Source organism: Homarus americanus, unplaced genomic scaffold (assembly GCF_018991925.1).
Source record: "Homarus americanus isolate GMGI-L3 unplaced genomic scaffold, GMGI_Hamer_2.0 scaffold48220, whole genome shotgun sequence".
Taxonomy (NCBI): Eukaryota; Metazoa; Arthropoda; class Malacostraca; order Decapoda; family Nephropidae; genus Homarus; species Homarus americanus.
Genome location: NW_024755060.1, coordinates 803,815 through 828,523, shown reverse-complemented (window position 1 = coordinate 828,523; position 24,709 = coordinate 803,815). Strand labels below are relative to the sequence as shown.

At 42.5% G+C, this 24,709-nt stretch overlaps 1 protein-coding gene across 1 annotated transcript; it reads left to right on the top strand.

Annotated features, from left to right (window-relative positions):
* The first annotated feature begins 12,299 nt into the window (after positions 1-12,299).
* On the top strand, positions 12,300-18,039 carry LOC121856292. Its single transcript, XM_042351741.1, has 8 exons — positions 12,300-12,502; positions 12,616-12,720; positions 13,218-13,345; positions 14,299-14,560; positions 14,797-14,850; positions 15,271-15,383; positions 17,406-17,470; positions 17,778-18,039. The coding sequence occupies exons 1-8, from the start codon at positions 12,424-12,426 to the stop codon at positions 17,917-17,919; spliced, it is 948 nt and encodes a 315-aa protein (XP_042207675.1). The 5' UTR covers positions 12,300-12,423; the 3' UTR covers positions 17,920-18,039.
* Positions 18,040-24,709: the final 6,670 nt, after the last annotated feature.

Below are 24,709 nucleotides of genomic sequence, written 5' to 3'. Positions count from 1 at the left end.
TTAATAAAATTCTTCGAAAAAATTAATTCAGACAGTGAGAGAGACAGCACAAGGCCGGGGATGGCACTGAGAGATGTGTTCAATACTTGTAGTACCGTCATCATAAGTATCAGCGTGAAATTTATACATAACAACATAACATTAAGAACACAAGAATGGAGGAAACTGCAGTGACATACTGGGCAGTCCCGTTTACACCCAACCCCTATTGCTCATATCCATCCAACCTATGTTTGAAGCTATCCAGCGTGTTCGAGTTAATGATGATGTTTGGTAACTTGTTCCACTCGTCCACAACCAAACCAATGTTTACCTATCTCGCGCCTAAATCTAAATTTATCTAATTTAAAGCCATTGTTACGAGTTCGCTCCTGGTTGGATAGTTTGAGTACCTTTGTTATATCACCTTTGTTTAGCCCTGACTTCCATTTATACACCTCGATCATATCGTCCCTCACTCTACGTCTCTCGAGGGAGTGCAAATTAAGATTCTTTAATGATTTAATCTGTCTCTATACTCAAGGTTCCTAATGCCCGGGGTTGTCATATACTTAAGGCTGACCGGTCAAAGATATTGAGTTTTTTTTCATCGTGCAAATGAACTCCCTCGGCAAATCCAACAACGTCTTGTAGATGACAATGAGAAATCTGACTTTGATGTAGCAACAATGTGTGCAGCCATGGTTCAATAAGGGCATCTAATGAGAGTGTCTAGGCTGCACTGTACTCTTCATCTGCTCATGAGATACAGGTACAGGTACAGGTACAGATACAGATACAGGTACAGATACAGATACAGGTACAGATACAGATACAGGTACAGGTACAGATAAAGGTACAGGTAGCAGGTACAATCCTCCACCAGCGCCTCAAGGATGTGCTCACCCTCCCTTGTACTGTTGTCACGTGTGGGAGACTGACAGAACATTGACTAAACTACCACACTGTAAGTCAAGAGCCCACTCACACCTCAACACCTGCAGACAGTCCTCATATACTCGACGGAAATATTAATGAAGACAATAAAACCTGAAGGAGTAAATGTGACTCGCTGCTGCAGGAGGTCTTGACGAATAACAAAAAATCACATGGATGTCTGGAGATTTTAACAGGGAATATATTGTATCGTGGGGAGGAATGGTCTCCAACTATCAGTACTCAAGGGGATAAATTATCGTACGCAAGGGTTAAATCATCACACTCAAGGGTTAAATCATCGTCCACAAGGGGTTAACACAAGCTAGTTTACAACCTCTCCTTACTGTTATATTACTGGCATCCTTTGTGACTGTTCTCCCATAAGCTATTCCCTCAATATTAAAAACCTGAAGAAGAATCTCAACCCCGAGCTTATTTTCACCTGTAGATTAATTACCCTAATCCTAACCTAACCTAACTCCAGCTTATTTCCATCTAAAGATTAACCCACCCAAATCCTATCCTACCCTAACCTAACCAAACCACCCTAACCTAACCTAACCATCCTAAACTAACCTAACCTAAACCACTCAAATCCTAACCTAACCTAACCACCCTAACCTAACCACCCTAAAGTAATATCAGGATGGTTAATATTCAGACCAAAATAAACTAAAATGAGAAATTCCTCAGATGAAACAAAACAATAATTATCAAAGGAGTTAATATCGCCTTGGCTTTATGCATATCCCCCCTACCCCTCCTCCAACCTCCCTACCCTCCTCCAACCTCCCCAACCCTCCTCCAACCTCCCCCCTACCCCTCCTCCAACCTCCCCTACCCTCCTCCTCCTCCAACCTCCCTACTCCCAACCTCCCTACCCTCCTCCAACCTCCCCTACCCTCCCTCCAACCTCCCCCCACCCCTCCTCCAACCTCCCAACCCTCCTCCCAACCTCCCAACCTCCTCCAACCTCCCCTACTCCTCCAACCTCCCTACCCTCCTCCTCAACCTCCCTCACTCCCTCCTCCAACCTCCCCTACCCTCCTCCAACCTCCCCTACCCTCCTCCTCCAACTCCCCCTACCCTCCTCCAACCTCCCCTACCCCCTCCAACTCCAACCCCCCTCCTCCAACCTCCCTACCCCTCCTCCAACCTCCCCCCCCCTCCTCCAACCTCCCTACCTCCTCCAACTCCCCCAACCCTCCTCCAACCTCCCAACCCCTCCTCCAACCTCCCTACCTCCTCCAACCTCCTCACCTCCTCCAACCTCCCACCCTCCTCCAACCTCCCCAACCTCCAACCTCCCCACTCCTCCACTCCCTCCTCCAACCTCCCCTACCCTCTCCTCCAACCTCCCCAACCCCTCCTCCAACCTCCCTACCCTCCCTCTCCAACCTCCCTACCTCCTCCAACCTCCCCTACCCTCCTCCAACCTCCCTACCCCCTCCTCCAACCTCCCAACCCCTCTCCAACCTCCCTACCCCTCCTCCAACCTCCCTACCCTCCTCCAACCTCCCTACCTCCTCCAACTCCCCCACCCTCCTCCAACCTCCCCAACCCTCCTCCAACCTCCTCCTCCCTCCTCCAACCTCCCCTACCTCCCTCCTCCAACCTCCCCTACCCTCCTCCAACCCCCTACCCCCCTCCTCCTCCAACCCTCCTCCCCCTACCCCTCCAACCTCCCCTACCCCTCCTCCAACCTCCCCTACCCCTCCTCCAACCTCCCCTACCCCTACGAGCCAACAGCGTGTCTCCAGGGCCATAAATATGTTCGCTGGTTCCTGTTACGTTCTTGGAATCACAGAAAGAATTGTCATGTTCCTTTTTGAGTTGGCGATAACGCAATCAGTAGACAGTATATTGAAGTTTAAATGTGTGTGTGTGTGTGTGTGTGTGTGTGTGTGTGTGGTAGGTCCGATATATGAGTGGGAGGGAGGCAGGGAGGTTTGGGAATCCCTTATAACACGGGTCGTTCTTAAGCCAAGGTCAGCATCACTCGTCCTCACGGTAGATCAATATATTTGTACCCCCACATACCTGTCTATCTCACCCATGACGTAATTGACAGGTAGGTAGAAGGATGGGAGGGTGAGGAGATGAGATAGATGGAGTCCTTACAAGGTTAATCTAAACCAAAACAGATATGTGTGTGTGTGTGTGTGTGTGTGTGTGTGTGTGTGTGTGTGTGTGTGTGTGTGTGTGTGTGTGTTGTTGTTGTTGTTTTTTATTGTTGTCATGTAAACCAGGATGTCTTTCTGTTGACAATTGATGGTTAAGTGAGAGACAGACTTATGGTAAGAATGGGAGAATTATGTTAATGAAACAACCACGACAAAGGGAACTGTTCAACTGGCCAATGTTGTTTATTATTGGCCGTCCACTTTGTATTTGTCGAGCTACATAAAGTGTTATACTATCAATAATCTTCCATCTTATAATCTAACCTAATGTAATCTATTCTAAGCTAAGCTAAGCTAAGCTAAGGTAAGGTAAGCTAACCAATCCTAACCAAACTTAATCTAACCAATCCTAAAATAACCTAACCTAACCATAACACAAAATAACAATATATATGTACACCCTGTACATACATACAGACACACACATATATATATATATATATATATATATATATATATATATAATATATATATATATATATATATATATATATATATATATATATATATATTACATACATACATACGGACATGATGTCAGGTGTAAAAGCCTCGACAGACTCAGATAGTTACATCATTAAACTATCCTTGAAATGTGTGTGTGTGTTGATGATGTGTGGGAGTTATTGATGTATGTATGTATGCATGTATGTATGTATAAGGATAATGTCAATTGTGTAAGAGTTAATGATGTATGTATGTATGTATGTACACGGATATTATCAAATGTGTAAAAGTCGTTGATGTATGTATGTTATATGTATATACGTAATACACCTGTCTGTATGTATGTCCGCATTCATCACACCACAGGCCATCTCTCTGAACACTCCCGGCATTGACAGTGTAATAATCTGAGGTGAAAAGGACAAATGGCTCGAGATCTTGTCACACCGGGACGAAAAACAACTTTACCAAGACCAATGATTTAATCCCATATACAATTGTTAAGGAGAATGTGCTGAGTTAGTCTCGTTTGGCTGTAATGGTTTTTTATATATATTGATGGGATGATGAAATAAAATGCCATTATTGATTTACCTGGATTAGAGAGACAGTTAGTTTAGTGGTGTAGTTTATATTCGGTAATAGGGTAAGGTAGGGTAGGTTTAGGTTATGTTAGTTTAGGTTTAGGTTATGTTAGTTTAGGTTAGGTTATGTTAGTTTAGGTTTAGGTTATGTTAGTTTAGGTTAGGTTGCGTTAGTTTAGGTTAGGTTACGTTAGTTTAGGTTTAGGTTACGTTAGTTTAGGTTAGGTTAGGTTAGTTTAGGTTAGATTACGTTAGTTTAGGTTAGCTTAGGTTAGTTTAGGTTAGATTACGTTGGTTGGGTTTAGATTACGTTGGTTTAGGTTAGATTGCCTTAGCTTGGTTTAGTTTAGGTTAGGTTAGATTAGTTTAGGTTACAATAGGTTATGTTAGGTTATATACAGCATATACTCAACAATGTACTAGGGAGGTTTATTATAATTCTGGTGATGTAAACGACCAACTGGAGAATTCGTGTTGTTTACTGTACACATACCAGCATGGTGAGGGGGGCGGATGTGTGCCTCAGTCCCTCCCAGGTGGCAGCTTAGCTCATTAAAGAGCCTTACCTAACCTAGCACAACCTGAAAGCACAACCTGAAGCTAACGTAACCTATTGGGCATGAACAACCTAAATACTGGCATGCAACCTAAACAACGTGATCTGGCACTCAGCAACGTGGCCTGAAGCTGGCACAGCCTGGAGAGCTGGCGTGATCTGGCCTGGAAGCTGGCGTGATCTGGCTCAGAGCTGGCGTGAGTCTGGCACAGGCAACGTGACCTGGCTGAGCTAGCGTGATCTGGCCTGGAAGCTGGCGTGATCTGGCCTGGGCTGGCGTGATCTGGCCTGGGCTGACGTGATCTGGCCTGGAAGCTGGCGTGATCTGGCCTGGGCTGGCGTGATCTGTGGCCTGGGCTGGCGTGATCTGGCCTCTGAAGCTGGCGTAATCTGGCCTGAAGCTAACGTGGCACAACCTGGGCTAACGTTGCCTGAAGCTAACGTAACCTAGCACTCAACCTAACCTAGCACAAGCCTAGCGTGATCTGGCACTCGGCTAACGTAACCTAAACTAACGTAACGTAACCTAACCTAAACTAACCTAACCTAACCTGGCTAACGTAATCTGGCCTAAACTAGTAATCTGGCCTGGCTGGCGTAATCTGGCCTAAACTAAACGTAAACACAACCTGAAGCTGGCGTAATCTGGCTTCTAAAGCTGGCGGCACAAACTGGCGTGACACAACCTGAAGTGGCGTAATCACAATCACAACCTGGCCTGGCCTACACCTGGCCTGGCTAACGTAATCTAACCTAAACTAACGTAATCTAATCTAACCTAACCTAACCTACCTAAGCTAACGTAATCTTAACCTAAATAACGTAACCTAACATACTAACGTAATCTGCCTAAACTAACATCGAAAAACCTAAACTAACATCAATCTAACCTAAACTAACGTAATCTAATCTAACCTAACCTAAGCTAACGTAATCTAACCTAAACTAACGTAATAATCTAACCTAAACTATAACGTAATCTAACCTAAACTAACGTAATCTAATCTAACTAACCTAACCTAACCTAAGCTAACGTAATCTAACCTAAACTAGCATGTAACCTAACACAAACTAACGTAATCTAATCTAATCTAACTAACCCTAACGTAATCTAACCTAAACTAACGTAATCTAACCTAAACTAACGTAACCTAACCTAAACTAACGTAATCTAACCTAAACTAACGTAACTTAACCTAAACTAACGTAATCTAACCTAAACTAACGTAATCTAACCTAAACTAACGTAATCTAACCTAAACTAACGTAATCTAACCTAAACTAACGTAATCTAACCTAAGCTAACGTAATCTAACCTAAACTAACGTAATCTAACCTAAACTAACGTAATCTAACCTAAACTAACGTAACGTAACGTAACCTAACCTAACCTAACCGCCTAATCTAACGTAACGTAATCTAACATAACCTAACGTAATCTAACGTAACGTAACCTATCGGCATCTAACGTAACCTAACGTAACTTAACGTATCCTAACGTAACCTAATATAATGCAACCTAACCTAACGTAATCTAACGTACCCTAACGAAGATGAGTTACAGAGGAGTGACACAGGTGAGTTACAGAGTGACGCAGATGAGTTACAGAGGAGTGACGCAGGTGAGTTACAGAGGAGTGACGCAGATGAGTTACAGAGGAGTGACGCAGGTGAGTTACAGAGGAGTGACGCAGGTGAGTTACAGAGGAGTGACGCAGGTGAGTGGAGTTATCTACGTGGCCTGATAAGCCCTGACTCTACATCCGCAATCTTCTCTCGAGTTCCTTGCTATCAATTTCAAAGGCCAATCTCTGAGACGCTGTAAATGTGTGTGCGCGAGTGTAGGCGCGCTGGGGGGTGAGGGATGATGGTGAGGGATGGTGAGAAAGGACAGTGGGGGATGTTGGGGGATGGTGAGGGAGGGGGGATGGTGAGGGAGGGAGGATGGTGAGGGTGAAGGAGGGGGGATGGTGAGGGATGGTGAGGTACGATGGTGAGGCAGGGAGGATGGTGAGGGAGGTAGGGAGGATGATGGGGAGAGGATGGTGAGGGAGGGGGGGGATGGTAAGGGATGGTGAGGTGTACGTTGGTGAGGGGAGAGGATGGTGAGGGAGGGGGGATGGTAAGGGATGGTGAGGTACGATGGTGAGGGAGGGGGGATGGTGAGGTAGGGAGGATGATGGGGAGAGGATGGTGAGGGAGGGAGGATGATGGGGAGAGGATGGTGAGGGAGGGGGGATGGTAAGGGATGGTGAGGTACGATGGTGAGGTATGGTGAGAGACGTAATGTCACCAACTTCTGTGTTCACCATCATAACAATTTACTCTGGTCAATATGTATTTTTTTCTATTTTCTTTTTTAACCTAACCTAAAGTAACCTAACTTATCCTTAACTAAAGTTACCTAACTTATCCTTAACTAAAGTAACCTAACTTATCCTTAACTAAAGTAACCTAACTTATCCTTAACTAAAGTAACCTAACTTATCCTTAACTAAAGTAACCTAACTTATCCTTAACTAAAGTAACCTAACTTATCCTTAACTAAAGTAACCTAACTTATCCTTAACTAAAGTAACCTAACTTATCCTTAACTAAAGTAACCTAACTTATCCTTAACTAAAGTAACCTAACTTATCCTTAACTAAAGTAACCTAACTTATCCTTAACTAAAGTAACCTAACTTATCCTTAACTAAAGTAACCTAACTTATCCTTAACTAAAGTAACCTAACTTATCCTTAACTAAAGTAACCTAACTTATCCTTAACTAAAGTAACCTAACTTATCCTTAACTAAAGCAACCTAACTTATCCTTAACTAAAGTAACCTAACTTATCCTTAACTAAAGTAACCTAACTTATCCTTAACTAAAGTAACCTAACTTATCCTTAACTAAAGTAACCTAACTTATCCTTAACTAAAGTAACCTAACTTATCCTTAACTAAAGTAACCTAACTTATCCTTAACTAAAGTAACCTAACTTATCCTTAACTAAAGTAACCTAACTTATCCTTAACTAAAGTTACCTAACTTATCCTTAACTAAAGTAACCTAACTTATCCTTAACTAAAGTAACCTAACTTATCCTTAACTAAAGTAACCTAACTTATCCTTAACTAAAGTAACCTAACTTATCCTTAACTAAAGTAACCTAACTTATCCTTAACTAAAGTAACCTAACTTATCCTTAACTAAAGTAACCTAACTTATCCTTAACTAAAGTAACCTAACTTATCCTTAACTAAAGTAACCTAACTTATCCTGAACTAAAGTAACCTAACTTATCCTTAACTAAAGTAACCTAACTTATCCTTAACTAAAGTAACCTAACTTATCCTTAACTAAAGTTACCTAACTTATCCTTAACTAAAGTTACCTAACTTATCCTTAACTAAAGCAACCTAACTTATCCTTAACTAAAGTAACCTAACTTATCCTTAACTAAAGTAACCTAACTTATCCTTAACTAAAGTAACCTAACTTATCCTGAACTAAAGTTACCTAACTTATCCTTAACTAAAGTTACCTAACTTATCCTTAACTAAAGCAACCTAACTTATCCTTAACTAAAGTAACCTAACTTATCCTTAACTAAAGCAACCTAACTTATCCTTAACTAAAGTAACCTAACTTATCCTTAACTAACCTAACTTATCCTTAACCTAACCTAACTTATCCTTAACCTAACTAAACATTAACCTAAGCAAGCCTAACCTTAACCCTACACAGTGATTATTTTTCTTAAATTTTACCGCGGACAGCAGCAAGTTTATTGTGCACCCCATAATTAGCCTCCCCATCATCACCCTCCAACAATCTCCCCATCACCATCATCACCACCCTCCAACTTCCACCCCATCACCACCCTCCAACAATCTCCTCATCACCATCATCACCACCCTCCAACATCCACCCCATCACCACCCTCAACAATCTCCCATCACCACCATCACCACACCAACAATCTCCCCATCACCTGCTCACCACCCTCCAGCATCCTTCCCATCCTGCATCATCACCATCCTCAACATCCACCCCATCACCATCCTCCAACATCCACCCCATCACCACCCCTCCAACAATCTCCCCCAACACCATCATCACCACCCTCAACATCCACCCCATCACCACCCTCCAACAATCTCCCCATCACCACCATCACCACCCTCCAGCATCCTTCCCATCACCTATCAAAAGCACTTGCTAGTTTATCTTGTTCCTAATGCAGTACCGTCTGGTGTACATACTAGCAGTGTTATTATTATATCTGGGAAGAGAGAGAGAGAGAGAGAGAGAGAGAGAGAGAGAGACATGATAGGTACTGCAGTATATGAACGGACAGCCACACCCCAGCTTAAAGAAGGAGAGACACCGCTACTTAAAGACCATATTCACTAGCCGCCTCACCCACCAAACACACACACACACACTCCGGCCTCACCCCTTGACCTCACATAAGTTACCAATGTTATACGTACCCCCCGTTTACTGACCATCCATCTCATCCTTTGCTCGTACCCTCCACGGTGTTCCGCAAGACGCTATTCCCGGACCACTGCCGTTTGTATTTAAGTTATTGTAAGGCATCTCGATTCTGTATCTGGTGTAATCAATAAAACTACGACCGGGCTATAGAGGTTGTCAATAAGAGGGAGGTCAAAATAACAAAGAACGGTCCAGTTAATCAACACGAATGATTTCAAGATTTAATACGTAGCTGGAAAGGTAAACGAATGGGTAAAGGAAATCCAAGCTCTGTCAGATATTGCTAAGACTGAGCCAAACGCGACATTCACCCACGGAGTCAAATATCGCTACCTGATGCACACTATCCCCGACATCGGCTCTTTCCTCTACCCCATTGAAGAAGCCATCAGAAACGTATTTATTCCAACATTAGTGAGAAGCTACTGAGACAAGGAGGAATGGGAATCGCTAAGCCGGGAAGCTAGGAGAAACATACAGTCGGGAGGAAGAGCGGGAAGCCAGGGAGGAACGCACAGTCGGGAGGAAGAGCGGGAAGCCAGGGAGGAACGCACAGTCGGGAGGAAACCAAAATAATGTCATGTTATTTCCTTTCGTTTACAGTTTAGTGAAGGACCGAATGTAATACAGAAATGTTATTATATTTCACATAGAACTGGTGGTTAGGTTAGGTTAGGAACATCAAAAAGGTAGTCAAGATGATTTAGGAGTTTTTAGGTGACTAGTGAACGAGGAAGGTCTTTTAGGTGACTAGTGAACGAGGAAGGTCTTTTAGGTGACTAGTGAACGAGGAAGGTCTTTTAGGTGACTAGTGAACGAGGAAGGTCTTTTAGGTGACTAGTGAACGAGGAAGGTTGCAAGACGATATCACGAGCTGCTTTACTTAGCGTTAATGACCAACACACTCAGGCACTTAACAGGTGCCCAGATATAGAGTTACGGACTATATAGAGAAAATTCCGTTATACAGAGGATTCGTTAGATGTGAAACTTCCATCTAACGAACTATATAGAAATCTAAGTCCGTTATATCAAGAATCCATTAGATATGAATTCCTCCATCTAACGGAATATATGGAGAGAGAGAGAGAGAGAGAGAGAGAGAGAGACAGAGAGAGAGAGAGAGAGAGAGATTCGTTATATGGAGGTTTCACTGTACTGTAATGCAAAACGAATATGTAAAAATATTCTCTCAAAATCAGATGCAAAAATAATTACAACAGACAATGCACGAGATGTTATTAGGCAGCGTTGAGTGTAGCGCCGCAACCTGTTAATATCAGATCCTCTTATTATTAAACACTAACCATCCAAAATAATTCCTAATACAATGTTTACTCACACACACACGTTATAAAGGTAAGATGGTGGTGAGTGATGCCATAGAGAGCAGATCAAGTGAAAGAATATTCCCCCCTACCTCACCTCAGAGAACTAATGTAGGAGTGTGTATCAGGCAGATGATGTCCCAGTGAGGCGGACCACAAGACAAGCCGTATTGATGCTCTAAGACGACTCTAAGCCACTAACCAAGGCGATATAAACCCAAAGACACTCTCACTCCCTGGTACTGCCGTCATCCTGAACTACCATGAATACACAACTAACAAACAGTAATTATAAACAGGGAAACAACTTGTACTTATGCAAATTACTGGAAATTCTTTTTCTCAGGGCGCCCCAAATACTGGTAGATGGACTGCTATTGGAACCGGTGTATAATGTCGTGTTTATACTCGTGTCCAGCAACATAAGAAGAACTCAGTTTGCAGAGGATCTCACTTTCTTTTTCCTCTCTCTCTCTCTCTCTCTCTCTCTCTCTCTCTCTCTCTCTCTCTCTCTCTCTCTCTCTCTCTCTCTCTCTCTCTCTCTCTCATGCCAGAACCAATCTTCACCATGATAGGTTTGTTCCACTGGCTTTATGTGCTGTCCTCTGCGGCTGTTATTGTTGGTACTTCAGATGTGGCGGCCCCAATTGACTCCTCCTAAGGTGTTATGAAACGATCCTCCATATTGTGTAGGATACTAGGAGGGGAAGGATGCCGGGAAAGCCATCTGGAAGGCTTCAAGGATACCAGTTTCTTCCAGGTGCGGACAGAGGGTGGGGTGAGGGGGTGGCTTGTTCCCACTGAGAGCCATCTAGGTGTCAGTCAGTCAGTATTAATTCAACGATTACCATATTTTTACGATAACAGCAAAACATGAAAAGAGACGATTACCGTAAGACGATGAATTAATAAACACTGGTGAATAATCGGGAATCTTCAGACGATACATCCCGTTTAGCGCCTCGAAGAACGACATCTGTTCCCACTATCGAGATCTTTGTTACAGAAATGCCTCGCCAAGCTACACTGAGTCAAAATCTCTCAACATTCACACGGACATTGGAAGCACTGATGACTTACAATACATAAAACTGTTTTCACTCCAAACAATTAAAACACCTGTGTCACACCAAGCTGAGGTTACTGTCACTCCAAGCTGAGGTTACTGTCACACCAAGCTGAGGTTACTGTCACACCAAGCTGAGGTTACTGTCACACCAAGCTGTAGTTACTGTCACACCAAGCTGTAGTTACTGTCACACCAAGCTGAAGTTACTGTCACACCAAGCTGTAGTTACTGTCACACCAAGCTGTAGTTACTGTCACACCAAGCTGAGGCTATTTTAAGATCCTCCTGTAGAAGCCACTTATAAAGATGATGTCACGAGGCCAGAGGTGAGTCATGAGGAGGCAGGTGGGGCGCTGGACGAGGTACTAAGTGTCGGGTCGGTATCACAATATCTGAGCGAGGCGAGTCATTGTTCCCCGCACCACCTGGTTAATCACAACACACAGACGGACACGTTATTTCTCCTGGCTGCTGCACTATCTTGCCATGCCCCCTTCCTCACACAATGAATGAACCTTGGTGGATTCCATTCATTTTACGGTTGTGGGCGTGAGTGCTCGCCTCCCTGGGTTATTATAGGTCCAGCTGGGCATGACTGTACAGCAATAGCCTCGTTAAAGAAATATGTGGGTGGGCAGGAGGTGGGTGGTGGATTGGGTGGCACCTCCCACTTACCTCTCCGCCGCTCCCTCCCTCATTATTAGGAGCAGCAGCGGGTCCCAGCTTCCAGTAGCTCTGCTCCCGTGGCCCGACGCGTGCCCTCTCCACCTCACCACGACACGTCTCCCTCTTCGCGCATTAGTGATAAACTCGCTCGCTCCCTCCCTCACCCTGCCAGCGGCCCTCACACATGTCTGCTTCAACATATTCCGCCATCTTGCTGGCGTTAGCAACGTTCCTGCTGGCACTGATGCCTCCACCAGCCAGGGGTACGACCACTAGGTTAAAGTTGCTCTCGTCTCCTCAACCACCTCTCAGTATATGTCTTAAACCAACAGAAATAAAAGCATTACTTAATGACAGTTGTTGTGGTTCATTATAGGACGACTGGTGAAGGCGGAGGAGGACCTGGATGTGACCCTAGAGGAGGGCGACCACACCACCTGCTGCCAGCGAGAACCAAACATGAACCACATTGGAGTCTCAGGTACACAAGCCTCTCACTACACCTCCAGTACTCACTACACAGTATATAATATAAACATCTGGCTCTCTGTTCTTCTAAACCAATAACAGCGAAGAGTAAGTCACCCAAGTGTTGTGTGGAGGAACCTTACTCTTATATGAAGACTTCAACACCGTACATTACACAGTTCTGAGTCTATGTGTGTACACCATGGTACTAGTGTGTGTATATGTGTACACCATGGTACTAGTGTGTGTATATGTGTACACCATGGTACTAGTGTGTGTATATGTGTACACCATGGTACTAGTGTGTGTATATGTGTACACCATGGTACTAGTGTGTGTATATGTGTACACCATGGTACTAGTGTGTGTATATGTGTACACCATGGTACTAGTGTGTATCAGTGCACATGAGACATTAACAGTGTACGTACAGGAGACATCACTGGATATAAACAACACCTTATTTAACACCTGTAATAAGTTGTGACACACCTGTTTACCTGTCGACAGATGTTACAGGTGAAGAGATCGTGATGGACGTGGGTCACTGCCCTCGACGCTGCGGCAAAAAGAAACAACTCAAGAGAAACGAATTCGAGCGACTCCTTTTGGACAATCCTGACATGGACCCACGAATGGTATGTGATAATAGTGTCTTGTAGTCAATTTAGTCTAAGTAACAACCGTATCTCGTAAACAATTGCCAGTTAACCCCAATAATTCACACTAATTACTCACATTCTCTGATGGTCATTCGTTATTGGGGTGTGTGTGAGTGTACAGTCACTCCAAAAAACTATCTATACAAAATTGTGTTGAAAAAATATGACACAACGGATGAAGGATTTTGACAACCCTACCGAGACAACAGGAGTCACAGTGTTCATTATGGGGTTTATCGATCACCCAGAGTACAGATAGTTTATTGAGTGACACCGAACTCTTACTTAAAACAACTCCAAGCTTGTATCCAGTCAGGGGTACCAACTGACCAGATGTAGTCACGGTTATGCATTGAGTCAAGGAATAATATTGTGTTTCATGCAGTTAGGACTGTTATTGTACACACACTCCTGTTGTCTCGGTAAGCTTGTCAAAATTGTTCGTGGGTCAATGAGTACAGGTGTGGATCAAGGATTTAATTAGTACAGGTATGGGTCTATGAGTTAATTAGTACAGGTATGGGTCTGAGTTAATTAGTACAGGTGTGGGTCTGAGTTAATTAGTACAGGTGTGGGTCTATGAGTTAATTAGTACAGAGTATAGACTACATGAGTTAGATGGTACAGGTATGGGTCTATGAGTTAATTAGTACAGGTATGGTTCTATGAGTTAATTAGTACAGGTATGGTTCTATGAGTTAATTAGTACAGGTATGGGTCTATGAGTTAATTAGTACAGGTATGGGTCTATGAGTTAATTAGTACAGGTATGGGTCTGAGTTAATTAGTACAGGTATGGGTCAAGGAGTTAATTAGTACAGGTATGGGTCTATGAGTTAATTAGTACAGGTATGGGTCTACGAGTTAATTAGTACAGGTATGGGTCTATATAAGCAAGCGAATCATCAAAGTATTGCCTTGTATTACAGTTGTTCTTACTACACTCTGGCCAACGACGGAGCCAACAATCATGCCCGGGGGAGGAGGAGGAGATGTGTGCGGCCTCAGCTTGGCGGGTAGAGAGGCTGGTCACCACAGAGGGCGTAGTGAGTGTGACGGTGACGGAGGCGTGTGAGTGTCAACCACGCCCCCACTCCTGCCGCCATCACCCACGCCCCGTCACCCTCCACAAAGGCACACCGTTACAGACTACAGTTGACCTCGGCCACTGCCAGGGTCACTGTTATCACGGTAAGGATAAATCTTTAACATTTTGTTTTCTTTCTGACCTCAAGCGCCATGATAGACACAGAATAGAGCTTAAATACTTTGAATTATATAAACTATTTAGAAGTGTATGTGTGTGTGTGTGTGTGTGTGTGTGTGTGTGTGTGTGTGTGTGTAGGGTGTGTGTGTGTGTGTGTGTGTGTGTGTGTGTGTGTGTGTCTATAAACCGATATATTCTGAGTGTGTTATTCTCGTTACAGATCTGGGTTGTAAAGCTATCAAGTCGAGGACGGTGTCAGTGGAAGGTCCCAATGGTAAGTGTCTTCGATCCAGGAATAACATCATAAGGCTAGGTGGAACAGGAAGCTCTATAAGGCTAGGTGGAACAGGAAGCTATTTTGGATCACCTGAAGATTCGTCACTCCTCCCTTCTACACCCACCACTCAATTCACCTGATTATTAAACACTCTAATGATGGGTATTTTCACTAAAGTATTCCCAGGATATTATATATAAACAAATTAACAACCCAATTAGATGGTTCTATACAGTTAACCATTCAGGGACGACTGTATAGCAGGGGGCGGGGCATAACAGCCAATTTAATTTGCTTCTAGGATAATATAAAAACTTGACTGCATCTATCTATATACCTGTATCTATCTATCTACCTGTATCTATCTATCTACCTTCTATCTATCTATCTATCTATCTATCTATCTATCCGCGGCAGGAGCTGAGTGTGTGTCGGTCGTGGAGGAGTGTGGCTGCCAGTCGTCTTGCTACCGGGCCTCTCTCTACCAACACGTATATAACTACACGACCGAGGACGACCCCAGTGTTCAGGTGAGGTTCAGTACGACCCCTAGTGTTCAGGTGAGGTTCAGTACGACCCATCTAGTGTTCAGGTGAGTGTTCAGGTGTTCAGTACGACCCATCTAGTGTTCAGGTGAGGTTCAGTATGACCCCCTAGTGTTCAGGTGAGGTTCAGTACGACCCCTAGTGTTCAGGTGAGGTTCAGTACGACCCATCTAGTGTTCAGGTGAGGTTCAGTACGACCCATCTAGTGTTCAGGTGAGGTTCAGTAGACCCCCTAGTGTTCAGGTGAGGTTCAGTATGACCCATCTAGTGTTCAGGTGAGGTTCAGTATGACCCATCTAGTGTTCAGGTGAGGTTCAGTAGACCCCCAGTGTTCAGTGAGGTTCAGTATGACCCCTAGTGTTCAGGTGAGGTTCAGTACGACCCCTCAGTGTTCAGGTGAGGTTCAGTACGACCCTCTAGTGTTCAGGTGAGGTTCAGTATGACCCCCCGTGTTCAGGTGAGGTTCAGTACGACCCCCAGTGTTCAGGTGAGGTTCAGTACGACCCCCAGTGTTCAGGTGAGGTTCAGATGACCCCCAGTGTTCAGGTGAGGTTCAGTACGACCCCCAGTGTTCAGGTGAGGTTCAGTACGACCCATCTAGTGTTCAGGTGAGGTTCAGTACGACCCATCTAGTGTTCAGGTGAGGTTCAGTACGACCCCCAGTGTTCAGGTGAGGTTCAGTGACCCCCCAGTGTTCAGGTGAGGTTCAGTATGACCCATCCTAGTGTTCAGGTGAGTTCAGTACGACCCCCAGTGTTCAGGTGAGGTTCAGTATGACCCCCAGTGTTCAGGTGAGGTTCAGTACGACCCCTAGTGTTCAGGTGAGGTTCAGTACGACCCCCTAGTGTTCAGGTGAGGTTCAGTACGACCCATCTAGTGTTCAGGTGAGGTTCAGTATGACCCCCAGTGTTCAGGTGAGGTTCAGTATGACCCATCTAGTGTTCAGTGAGGTTCAGTACACCCTAGTGTTCAGGTGAGGTTCAGTATGACCCCTAGTGTTCAGGTGAGGTTCAGTATGACCCATCTAGTGTTCAGGTGAGGTTCAGTACGACCCCTAGTGTTCAGGTGAGGTTCAGTACGACCCCCAGTGTTCAGGTGAGGTTCAGTATGACCCCTAGTGTTCAGGTGAGGTTCAGTACGACCCCCTAGTGTTCAGGTGAGGTTCAGTACGACCCCTAGTGTTCAGGTGAGGTTCAGTACGACCCCCAGTGTTCAGGTGAGGTTCAGTATGACCCCTAGTGTTCAGGTGAGGTTCAGTATGACCCCCTAGTGTTCAGGTGAGGTTCAGTATGACCCCTAGTGTTCAGGTGAGGTTCAGTACGACCCCCAGTGTTCAGGTGAGGTTCAGCAGCCCCCAGTGTTCAGGTGAGGTTCAGTACGCCCCAGTGTTCAGGTGAGTTCAGTACGACCCCCAGTGTTCAGGTGAGGTTCAGTGACCCCTCTAGTGTTGGTGAGGTTCAGTACGACCCCCAGTGTTCAGTGAGGTTCAGTACGGCCCCCGTGTTCAGGTGAGGTTCAGTACGACCCCCAGTGTTCAGGTGAGGTTCAGTACGACCCCCAGTGTTCAGGTGAGGTTCAGTACGACCCCTAGTGTTCAGGTGAGGTTCAGTGCAGCCCCCAGTGTTCAGGTGAGGTTCAGTACGACCCCCAGTGTTCAGGTGAGGTTCAGTACGACCCCAGTGTTCAGGTGGGGTTCAGTATGACCCCTAGTGTTCAGGTGAGTTCAGTACGACCCTAGTGTTCAGGTGAGGTTCAGTACGACCCCCAGTGTTCAGGTGAGGTTCAGTATGACCCCCTAGTGTTCAGGTGAGGTTCAGTACGACCCCCAGTGTTCAGGTGAGGTTCAGTACGACCCCTAGTGTTCAGGTGAGGTTCAGTACGACCCCCTAGTGTTCAAACCAAACCAGTCAATCATCACAAGGGTATATAATTAGTCCATTTAAACACTATAGCAATGGATGTCACGTTATTGTACGTTATAACCAGAATCTATTTCACTATCAACAGGTAATTGACGTCGGCACCTGTACTGGCGAATGTGACATCGTTCAGGAGGACCAGTGTGTCTTGAGGTGAGTGACATCACCCCTTAGAGAGTGTGTGTGTGTGTGTGTGTGTGTGTGTGTGTGTGTGTGTGTGTGAGAGAGATTAATACACAATATCTCCTAGACCCATATGATTTACAGACTCGTGTTTAGGGGCTAGTACACACACACACACACACACCAGATTGAGTGATATATATATAATAAAAATATGTTAGTAGTAATATCTATTTAATAATTGAGTTTATTCAATTATAAGTGTATATAAAGTGAATATAAGTAATAATCTTCATAAAACAGTTTCTCCTCACATCTGTCTCTCCCCCACCACCAGAGAGACTAGCGGAGGGTGCATGATGTCCCTGGTCAAGAGAAACTCCCGGTGTTCTCCCTCAAGCACCAAAGACATGGAGATACACCAAGCAGACGGCTCCATCCGCTCTCTCACCACCATCACCCACTGCGGCTGTCACTGAAGAGAGCTAAGGTTCCCCAGGCTAATACAGACAGACAGACAGACAGACAGAAACACTAAAGCAAGCTAAGGTCTCCCAGCCTAACACAGACAGACAGACGAACGAAACACTAAGGCAAGCTAAGGTCTCCAGCCTAACACAGACAGACAGACGGCAGACAGACAGACAGAAACACTAAGCAGCTAAGGTCTCCCAGCCACAGACAGAAACACTAAGGCAAGCTAAGGTCTCCCAGCTAACACAGACAGACAGACAGAACAGCCTAACACAGACAGACAGACAGACAGAAACACTAGAAGCTAAGGTCCCCACCTAACACAGACAGACAGACAGACAAAACACTAAGCAAGCTAAGGTCTCCAGCCTAACAAGACAGACAGACAGACAGAAACATAAGCAAGCTAAGGTCTCCCAGCCTAACACAGACAGACAGACGACAGAAACACTAAGTGGTCTCCAGCCTAACACGAAGCAGACAGAAACACTAAAGCAATCTAAGGTCTCCCAGCCTAACACAGACAGACAGACAGACAGAAACACTAAGGCAAGCTAAGGTCCCCCAGCCTAACACAGACAGACAGACAGACAGAAACACTAAGGCAAGCTAAGGTCTCCCAGCCTAACACAGACAGACAGACAGACAGAAACACTAAAAGCAAGCTAAGGTCTCCCAGCCTCTACAGACAGACAGACAGACAGAAACACTAAGGCAAGCTAAGGTCCCCAGCCTAAACAGACAGACAGACAGAAACACTAAAGGCAAGCTAAGGTCTCCCAGCCTAACACAGACGGACAGACAGACAGAAACACTAAGCAAGCTAAGGTCTCCCCAGCCTAACACAGACAGACAGACAGACAGGAAACACTAAAGGCAAGCTAAGGTCTCCCAGCCTAACACAGAGCAGACAGACAGAAACACTAAGCAAGCTAGGTCTCCAGCCCACAGACAGACAGACAGACAGAAACACTAAGGCAAGCTAAGGTCTCCCAGCCTAACACAGAGAACAGACAGACAGACAGAAACACTAAAACAGCTAAGGTCTCCCAGCCTAACACAGACAGACAGACAGACAGAAACACTAAGGCAAGCTAAGGTCTCCCAGCCTAACACAGACAGACAGACAGACAGACAGTGAAGCAAGCAAAGATCCTCCATCTTAACACACACACACACACACCTTATCCCTCTCATAGGTTGAGGAAAAGTAAAAAAAAAATAAATAAAAAAATTAAAACATGAGAAGAAAAAAAAATTATCTGAGATTAAATGTCAAATATAATACAGCGAGAACTAGACAAGCGACAAAAAAATACAAAAATAAATAAATAAATAAAAGACATAAATAATAATGGTAAACAAATCTCGCATCAGAACTACTCTCTCGCTTGTTCTGTCCTCAATGTTGTCCTAGTTACTTTCTAAAGAGGCTTGAACCATATAGGAGGCTAATACTATACTTATATTATACCCGTAGTGGCTTCATATTCTAGTATATTGTTTCCCATAAGAAGGAGGGAGAGTAGACCAATGGTATTCACTGTAAGGAGTTATTTCATTGATCCAAAGGTGATAGGCATTTTTTTGAGCTTGTGTGTGTATGAAAGTCAAGAGTGATTCAAAGTGTGTGTATGTGTGTACAGGAGACGTTAAGCATGGGTTTATATGTAATACTGTTAACGTCTCCTGTACACACATATACACTATTAATGTCTCCTGTACACACATGGACACTATTAATGTCTCCTGTACACACATACACACTATTAATGTCTCCTGTACACACATACACACTATTAATGTCTCCTGTACACACAAGGGGTTTAAACACACTAACCTGTCACCTTTAACCACTCTGAAATATCACCTTAATCCCTTTCTTACCGCAAGTTGTAATAACCCGTTAAAGTTGTAAATTAAAAAAGATTAATTATTTAGATGCTGGACTATAGCTATTTTTACATACATTGGCTAGTATATGTTGAGAACCACAAAGGAAAAAAACACTAAGTTCCCAAGCGCCTTCATAAAGTTCCCAAGCTCTTAAATGAAGTTCCCAAGCTCTTAAGTGACGTTCCCAAGTGCCTTCGTGAAATTCCCAAGCCCTTTCACCTTTTCATTTTCCACTGTGGTTACCAACATATTCATGACTCACGCTCACCTACACTGCTTTACGTGCACAGTGAGTAGGTAGATGGAGGGTCACGGTAAGGATGGATATAAAACAGTGCAGCAAAATACATATAGTTTCCATTACTGTTCTTATGTTGTATGCTTAGTGACGGTAAGTCTGTGTTTACATCATCAACTCCAATGTATAACTCACCCCAACAAAATATCTTTCCCCTGGATGATCGATGAACTTCAAAATGAACACTGTGACTCTTGTTATCTCCTTAGGGTTGTTAAAATCTTTCATCCATTGTGTCATATTGTTTTGCATAAAAGTAAGGATACTTTTTTGGGGGGCGATGAACCTAATTATGGGCAAAAAACATAGACAATCTCTCATAGTGTCATGTACCAGGACTGTGAATGCTTACAATAGTGTCTTTCAAGGTGTGTGACTTCTGTTGTATCCAGTAGGTGCTTAACCCTTTGATGATAATGATTTATTTCACACAGTAAGATAACCCTTTGAGCTCTTAAGTGTCAAGACATCGTACTCAAGGGATTAATTCATCGTATTCAAGGGGATAAATAATAGTATTCAAGAGGTTAAATAATCAAACTCAACAGGCTAAGTTATCATACTCAAGGGGTTAAGTAACCGTACTCAAGAGGCTAAATAATCGTATTCAAGAGGCTAAATAATCGTATTCAAGAGGCTAAATAATCGTATTCAAGAGGCTAAATAATCGTATTCAAGAGGCTAAATAATCGTACTCAAGAGGCTAAGTTATCGTACTCACGGGGTTAAAAAACCGTACTCAAGATGTTAAATTATCGTACTCAAGGTGTTAAATATTTATTTAATGAGTACTAGAGGATCAAGGTGTACACTTTGTTGTGTTAAAAATATTTCACGTATTACTGATACTGATTATTTGGAGATGCTTACACAATATATATATATATATATATATATATATATATATATATATATATATATATATATATATATATATATATATATATATATATATATATATATATATATATATATATATATATATATATATATATATATATATAATATATATATATATATATATATATATATATATATATATATATATATATATTATATACAAGCACACATATACAATATGCACAAAAAACATACACACAATATATACGAAAACACAACAAATCTCTATTAAACATCAGAAAATGAATCCCAAATTCGGCTAAATAACATGTGTATCCCATCATATGATATATAAACAGGAATAATCTGATCTGTGATTACTGAATATAAACAGTACGCATTATAGAGACAGAATTATAGCTTTATACAGAGGCTTCATCTGTACCAAAAAAAAATCATTAAAAATGTGATAATTGACTATTTTGTGTTTTTTTTCCCACCAGCCATGTTGGAGTCGGTTCAGTGCAACACCAGGATAAGAGACATAGTGGCTTTAAGTCTGTTTATTGCACTATTTATTTTTCTTTAATATTGTTAAACCTATGTCGCTTGTCACCATCTTGTTCTGAATGTCTCGAATTTATTAGATATTATTTTGGTTCAGGTTTTATGTCTCTATCTGTGTCTGTCTCTCGTGACAAGGAGCATTATTCTGTGTTCATAAAGTGTTCCAAGAATAAAGATGGAACAGGATATACTTATAATACCAGAAGACATAAAAACGCCAACCAATCACCTTGGAAACAAATAGTTGGCAAATTACTGATATAAGTAGTGAGAAAAATGTCATTAAATTATTCCAAGCGTCATTACGACCACTAATTATTCCGCAATCGAACTGTCGATACTAGATTCGGATTCGTCATGCTCAGGAGTACCTATACAGTACAGTCTGCATTTACGCGGTCAATTGAACCTGTGGAGGTCCGTGTAAAACGAGAAACGCGTAAACGGAATAACAGAACATATAGGATTAATTGAAATAGAGACTGGGCCGACTCCCAAACTCCACTTTTTCCGACAGTATGTGCCTTGTAGTAAAAATAACATCACAATTTTATGATGGTATTAACACACACATAATATCTAAATAAAAAACTACACTACTGTACAAATACAGAATAAAGGTGTTTAACACTTACGTTAGTAGAAGAGATGGGTCGGCACACGGGGATGGCGGCTGGTTCCAAGGCAGAGGGCAGATTAGTGGCCCTCTGGTGAATCACTATCACTCCTGGCGGATTTAAGTTGGATAAGTTTAGGTTTAGGAGGGAGATAGGAAGGAAGTGGTTCACAAATAGGGTGGTGGACGAGTGGAACAAGCTTAACAACTTTGTGGTAAGTGCTGGAACGCTGGAGAGTTTTAAAAGGAGGCTAGATATATTCATGGATGATAGAGTGTGGTAGTAACTCTCGACAAGAGCTGCCATGCACAGGCCAACCGGCCTATTGCAGACTCCTTATTTTCTTATGTTCTTATATCAAGGGTTCATTACATGTAAAACCTCCATCTAGCGGAACATATGGGGAGAGAAGTTACACCGAACAAAACTCACCTTGGTAATACTCTACAACACCGATAATATCATAACCAACAACTATGTGAACAAAATTGATAAAAGAAAAATTTATTCTAAACCTCCAGAAAATTCTCCTTAAAAAAAAAGGAGTAATTTCAATTTTGTATTTCCATAGATTCTGTTAAGAGTAAATAAAGTCCGTGGGCCCGAGAAAGCAACATTAACGCTTCTTCAATCGACAAATGCTTTTACCAGTAACCATTCCAAAACCTACCTAACCTAAGCTTAACTAACCAAACCAAAGCTGGCCTAACCAAACCTACATTACTAAATCTTCCTAACCAAACCAAACCTTCCTAACCAAACCTACTTAACGAAACCAAACCTACCTAACCTAACCAAACCCTACCAAACTTTATATACACATCACGGTACAGTACTGTCTATGCACTTATGAACCAATGTAAACATGGATGATGATTTTACCGAAGAAATAAAAATACCAGTAATTTGTATACATAATCTCGACCAATTTTTTTTATAACAATCAATAACAACTAACATTATTAACCACCATCAACCAGCAACAATAACCACCTATCAGCACCACCAACAACCACAACTGTATCTACCTATCTGTCACTATCTACGTCATTCCCATCAAGCAATAGATAATAAAACAAATATATACAACAAAAACTAAATAAAATCATCAAATAAACAATAAAATCAACACACAAATGAATAATAAAACTACAAAAATTATCAAAAAACCAAATTAACACGAACCTGCCTATTGCAGACTCCTTATTTTCTTATATTTAACACCTAATTACCACTAATCTAGGTCTAATTAATCCCTATAACGCGTTTTAATTATTTCACCAATATGTCCAGGAGACGTTCGTTGATCCTGTTCTCCGTCACAAGAGAGGGATCATCCTTAACAATCATTTAAGCGGTGGTAAGAGGTCATGTTCCATCATCTAACGTCAGACTCTTTCAACCAAGACGTCTTACTTTATAATGTTTAAACTATTACCACGAACTTTTCTTAATTATGTTCATATAAGTCCACGAATTTTTTTTTATTTATTCGTTTTTTAGTTACAAATCGGGTTTAATCTATCTTAAATTATTATATATCTTTCATTAAGGGTTGTTGGTTTTATTAATTTAAAACTGTCTATTTTTTTATTGAATTTGGGTGATATTTTGATTAGTCTTCATCGTGTTCATATACTACCATGAACACATCATATTTAATCGTTTTCAATATATGCATCCTCTTTTATCTATCTTGTTCTCTAAAAAATTATATCAAAATCATTATGTTAAGTTTTACTCGGTTAAAGTCTAAGTTATCTGCTCTTAGTAAAAATATAAATAATTTTTAACATAATACTCGTGGCTTGGCATGGCATCATTACTAGTACACAATACACTCAATAGATGGCGTTGACTCGTATACCTACATATACATTAGTCCTTTAAGTAATTTCTGTACATAATTCTGTTAATTACTGTATATATCGTTAAGTAACACTTTGTAGATTAACTGACACATTCGTTGATATAATAATAATAATAATAATAATAATAATATACTTTTACACCTTAAGTAGTATAGTGGATACTCTCCCCTTCAACTGCCGACTGATCACCCGCCGTTCGCTTACCAGCCTATCAGCTTAAAGCCAGCTACGTCGACAGACTACCTCCCTGGTGTGGATGCAGGGGTAGTATCGCTGAGTGAGGTCCGAGCTTCAACATCTCAGCGCTCTTGTAACCTTTCGCGTTCTCCACGGTGATTGGCTCCCGCACGATTCACACCTTGTTTTCTGATCCGGTAGAATCGTATAAGTACACCCCTGGCTGGCCGTGGACGTCATTCTAGACTACTCACCTGAACCAGCAAGACCTCTCAACAGCGCCTCACTAACCAGCTCCCTCAGAAAGCTCCTCACCCAACAGGACCTCTGAGCAAGCTTCTCACCACACAGCAACTCCTTAGCACTGCACTGTACATACAGAAAACGTATTGAGTTTCTATTCTACCTCCATCCTGAGTGAGAGATATCTTACATTTATGTGAGCCCATACAGAGATAATAGACAAGAAATAAGAATTTGACAACTGGCCTCATACAGTACGCTACACTAGATACGTCCATTTAACACC

Coding starts and splice junctions, on each gene's coding strand:
- LOC121856292 (XM_042351741.1), top strand. CDS start 12,424: ATGTCTGCTTCAACATATTCCGCCATCTTGCTGGCGTTAGCAACGTTC. Junction 12,503..12,615: donor GATGCCTCCACCAGCCAGGG/GTACGACCACTA, acceptor GGTTCATTATAG/GACGACTGGTGAAGGCGGAG. Junction 14,851..15,270: donor GTCAGTGGAAGGTCCCAATG/GTAAGTGTCTTC, acceptor TATCCGCGGCAG/GAGCTGAGTGTGTGTCGGTC.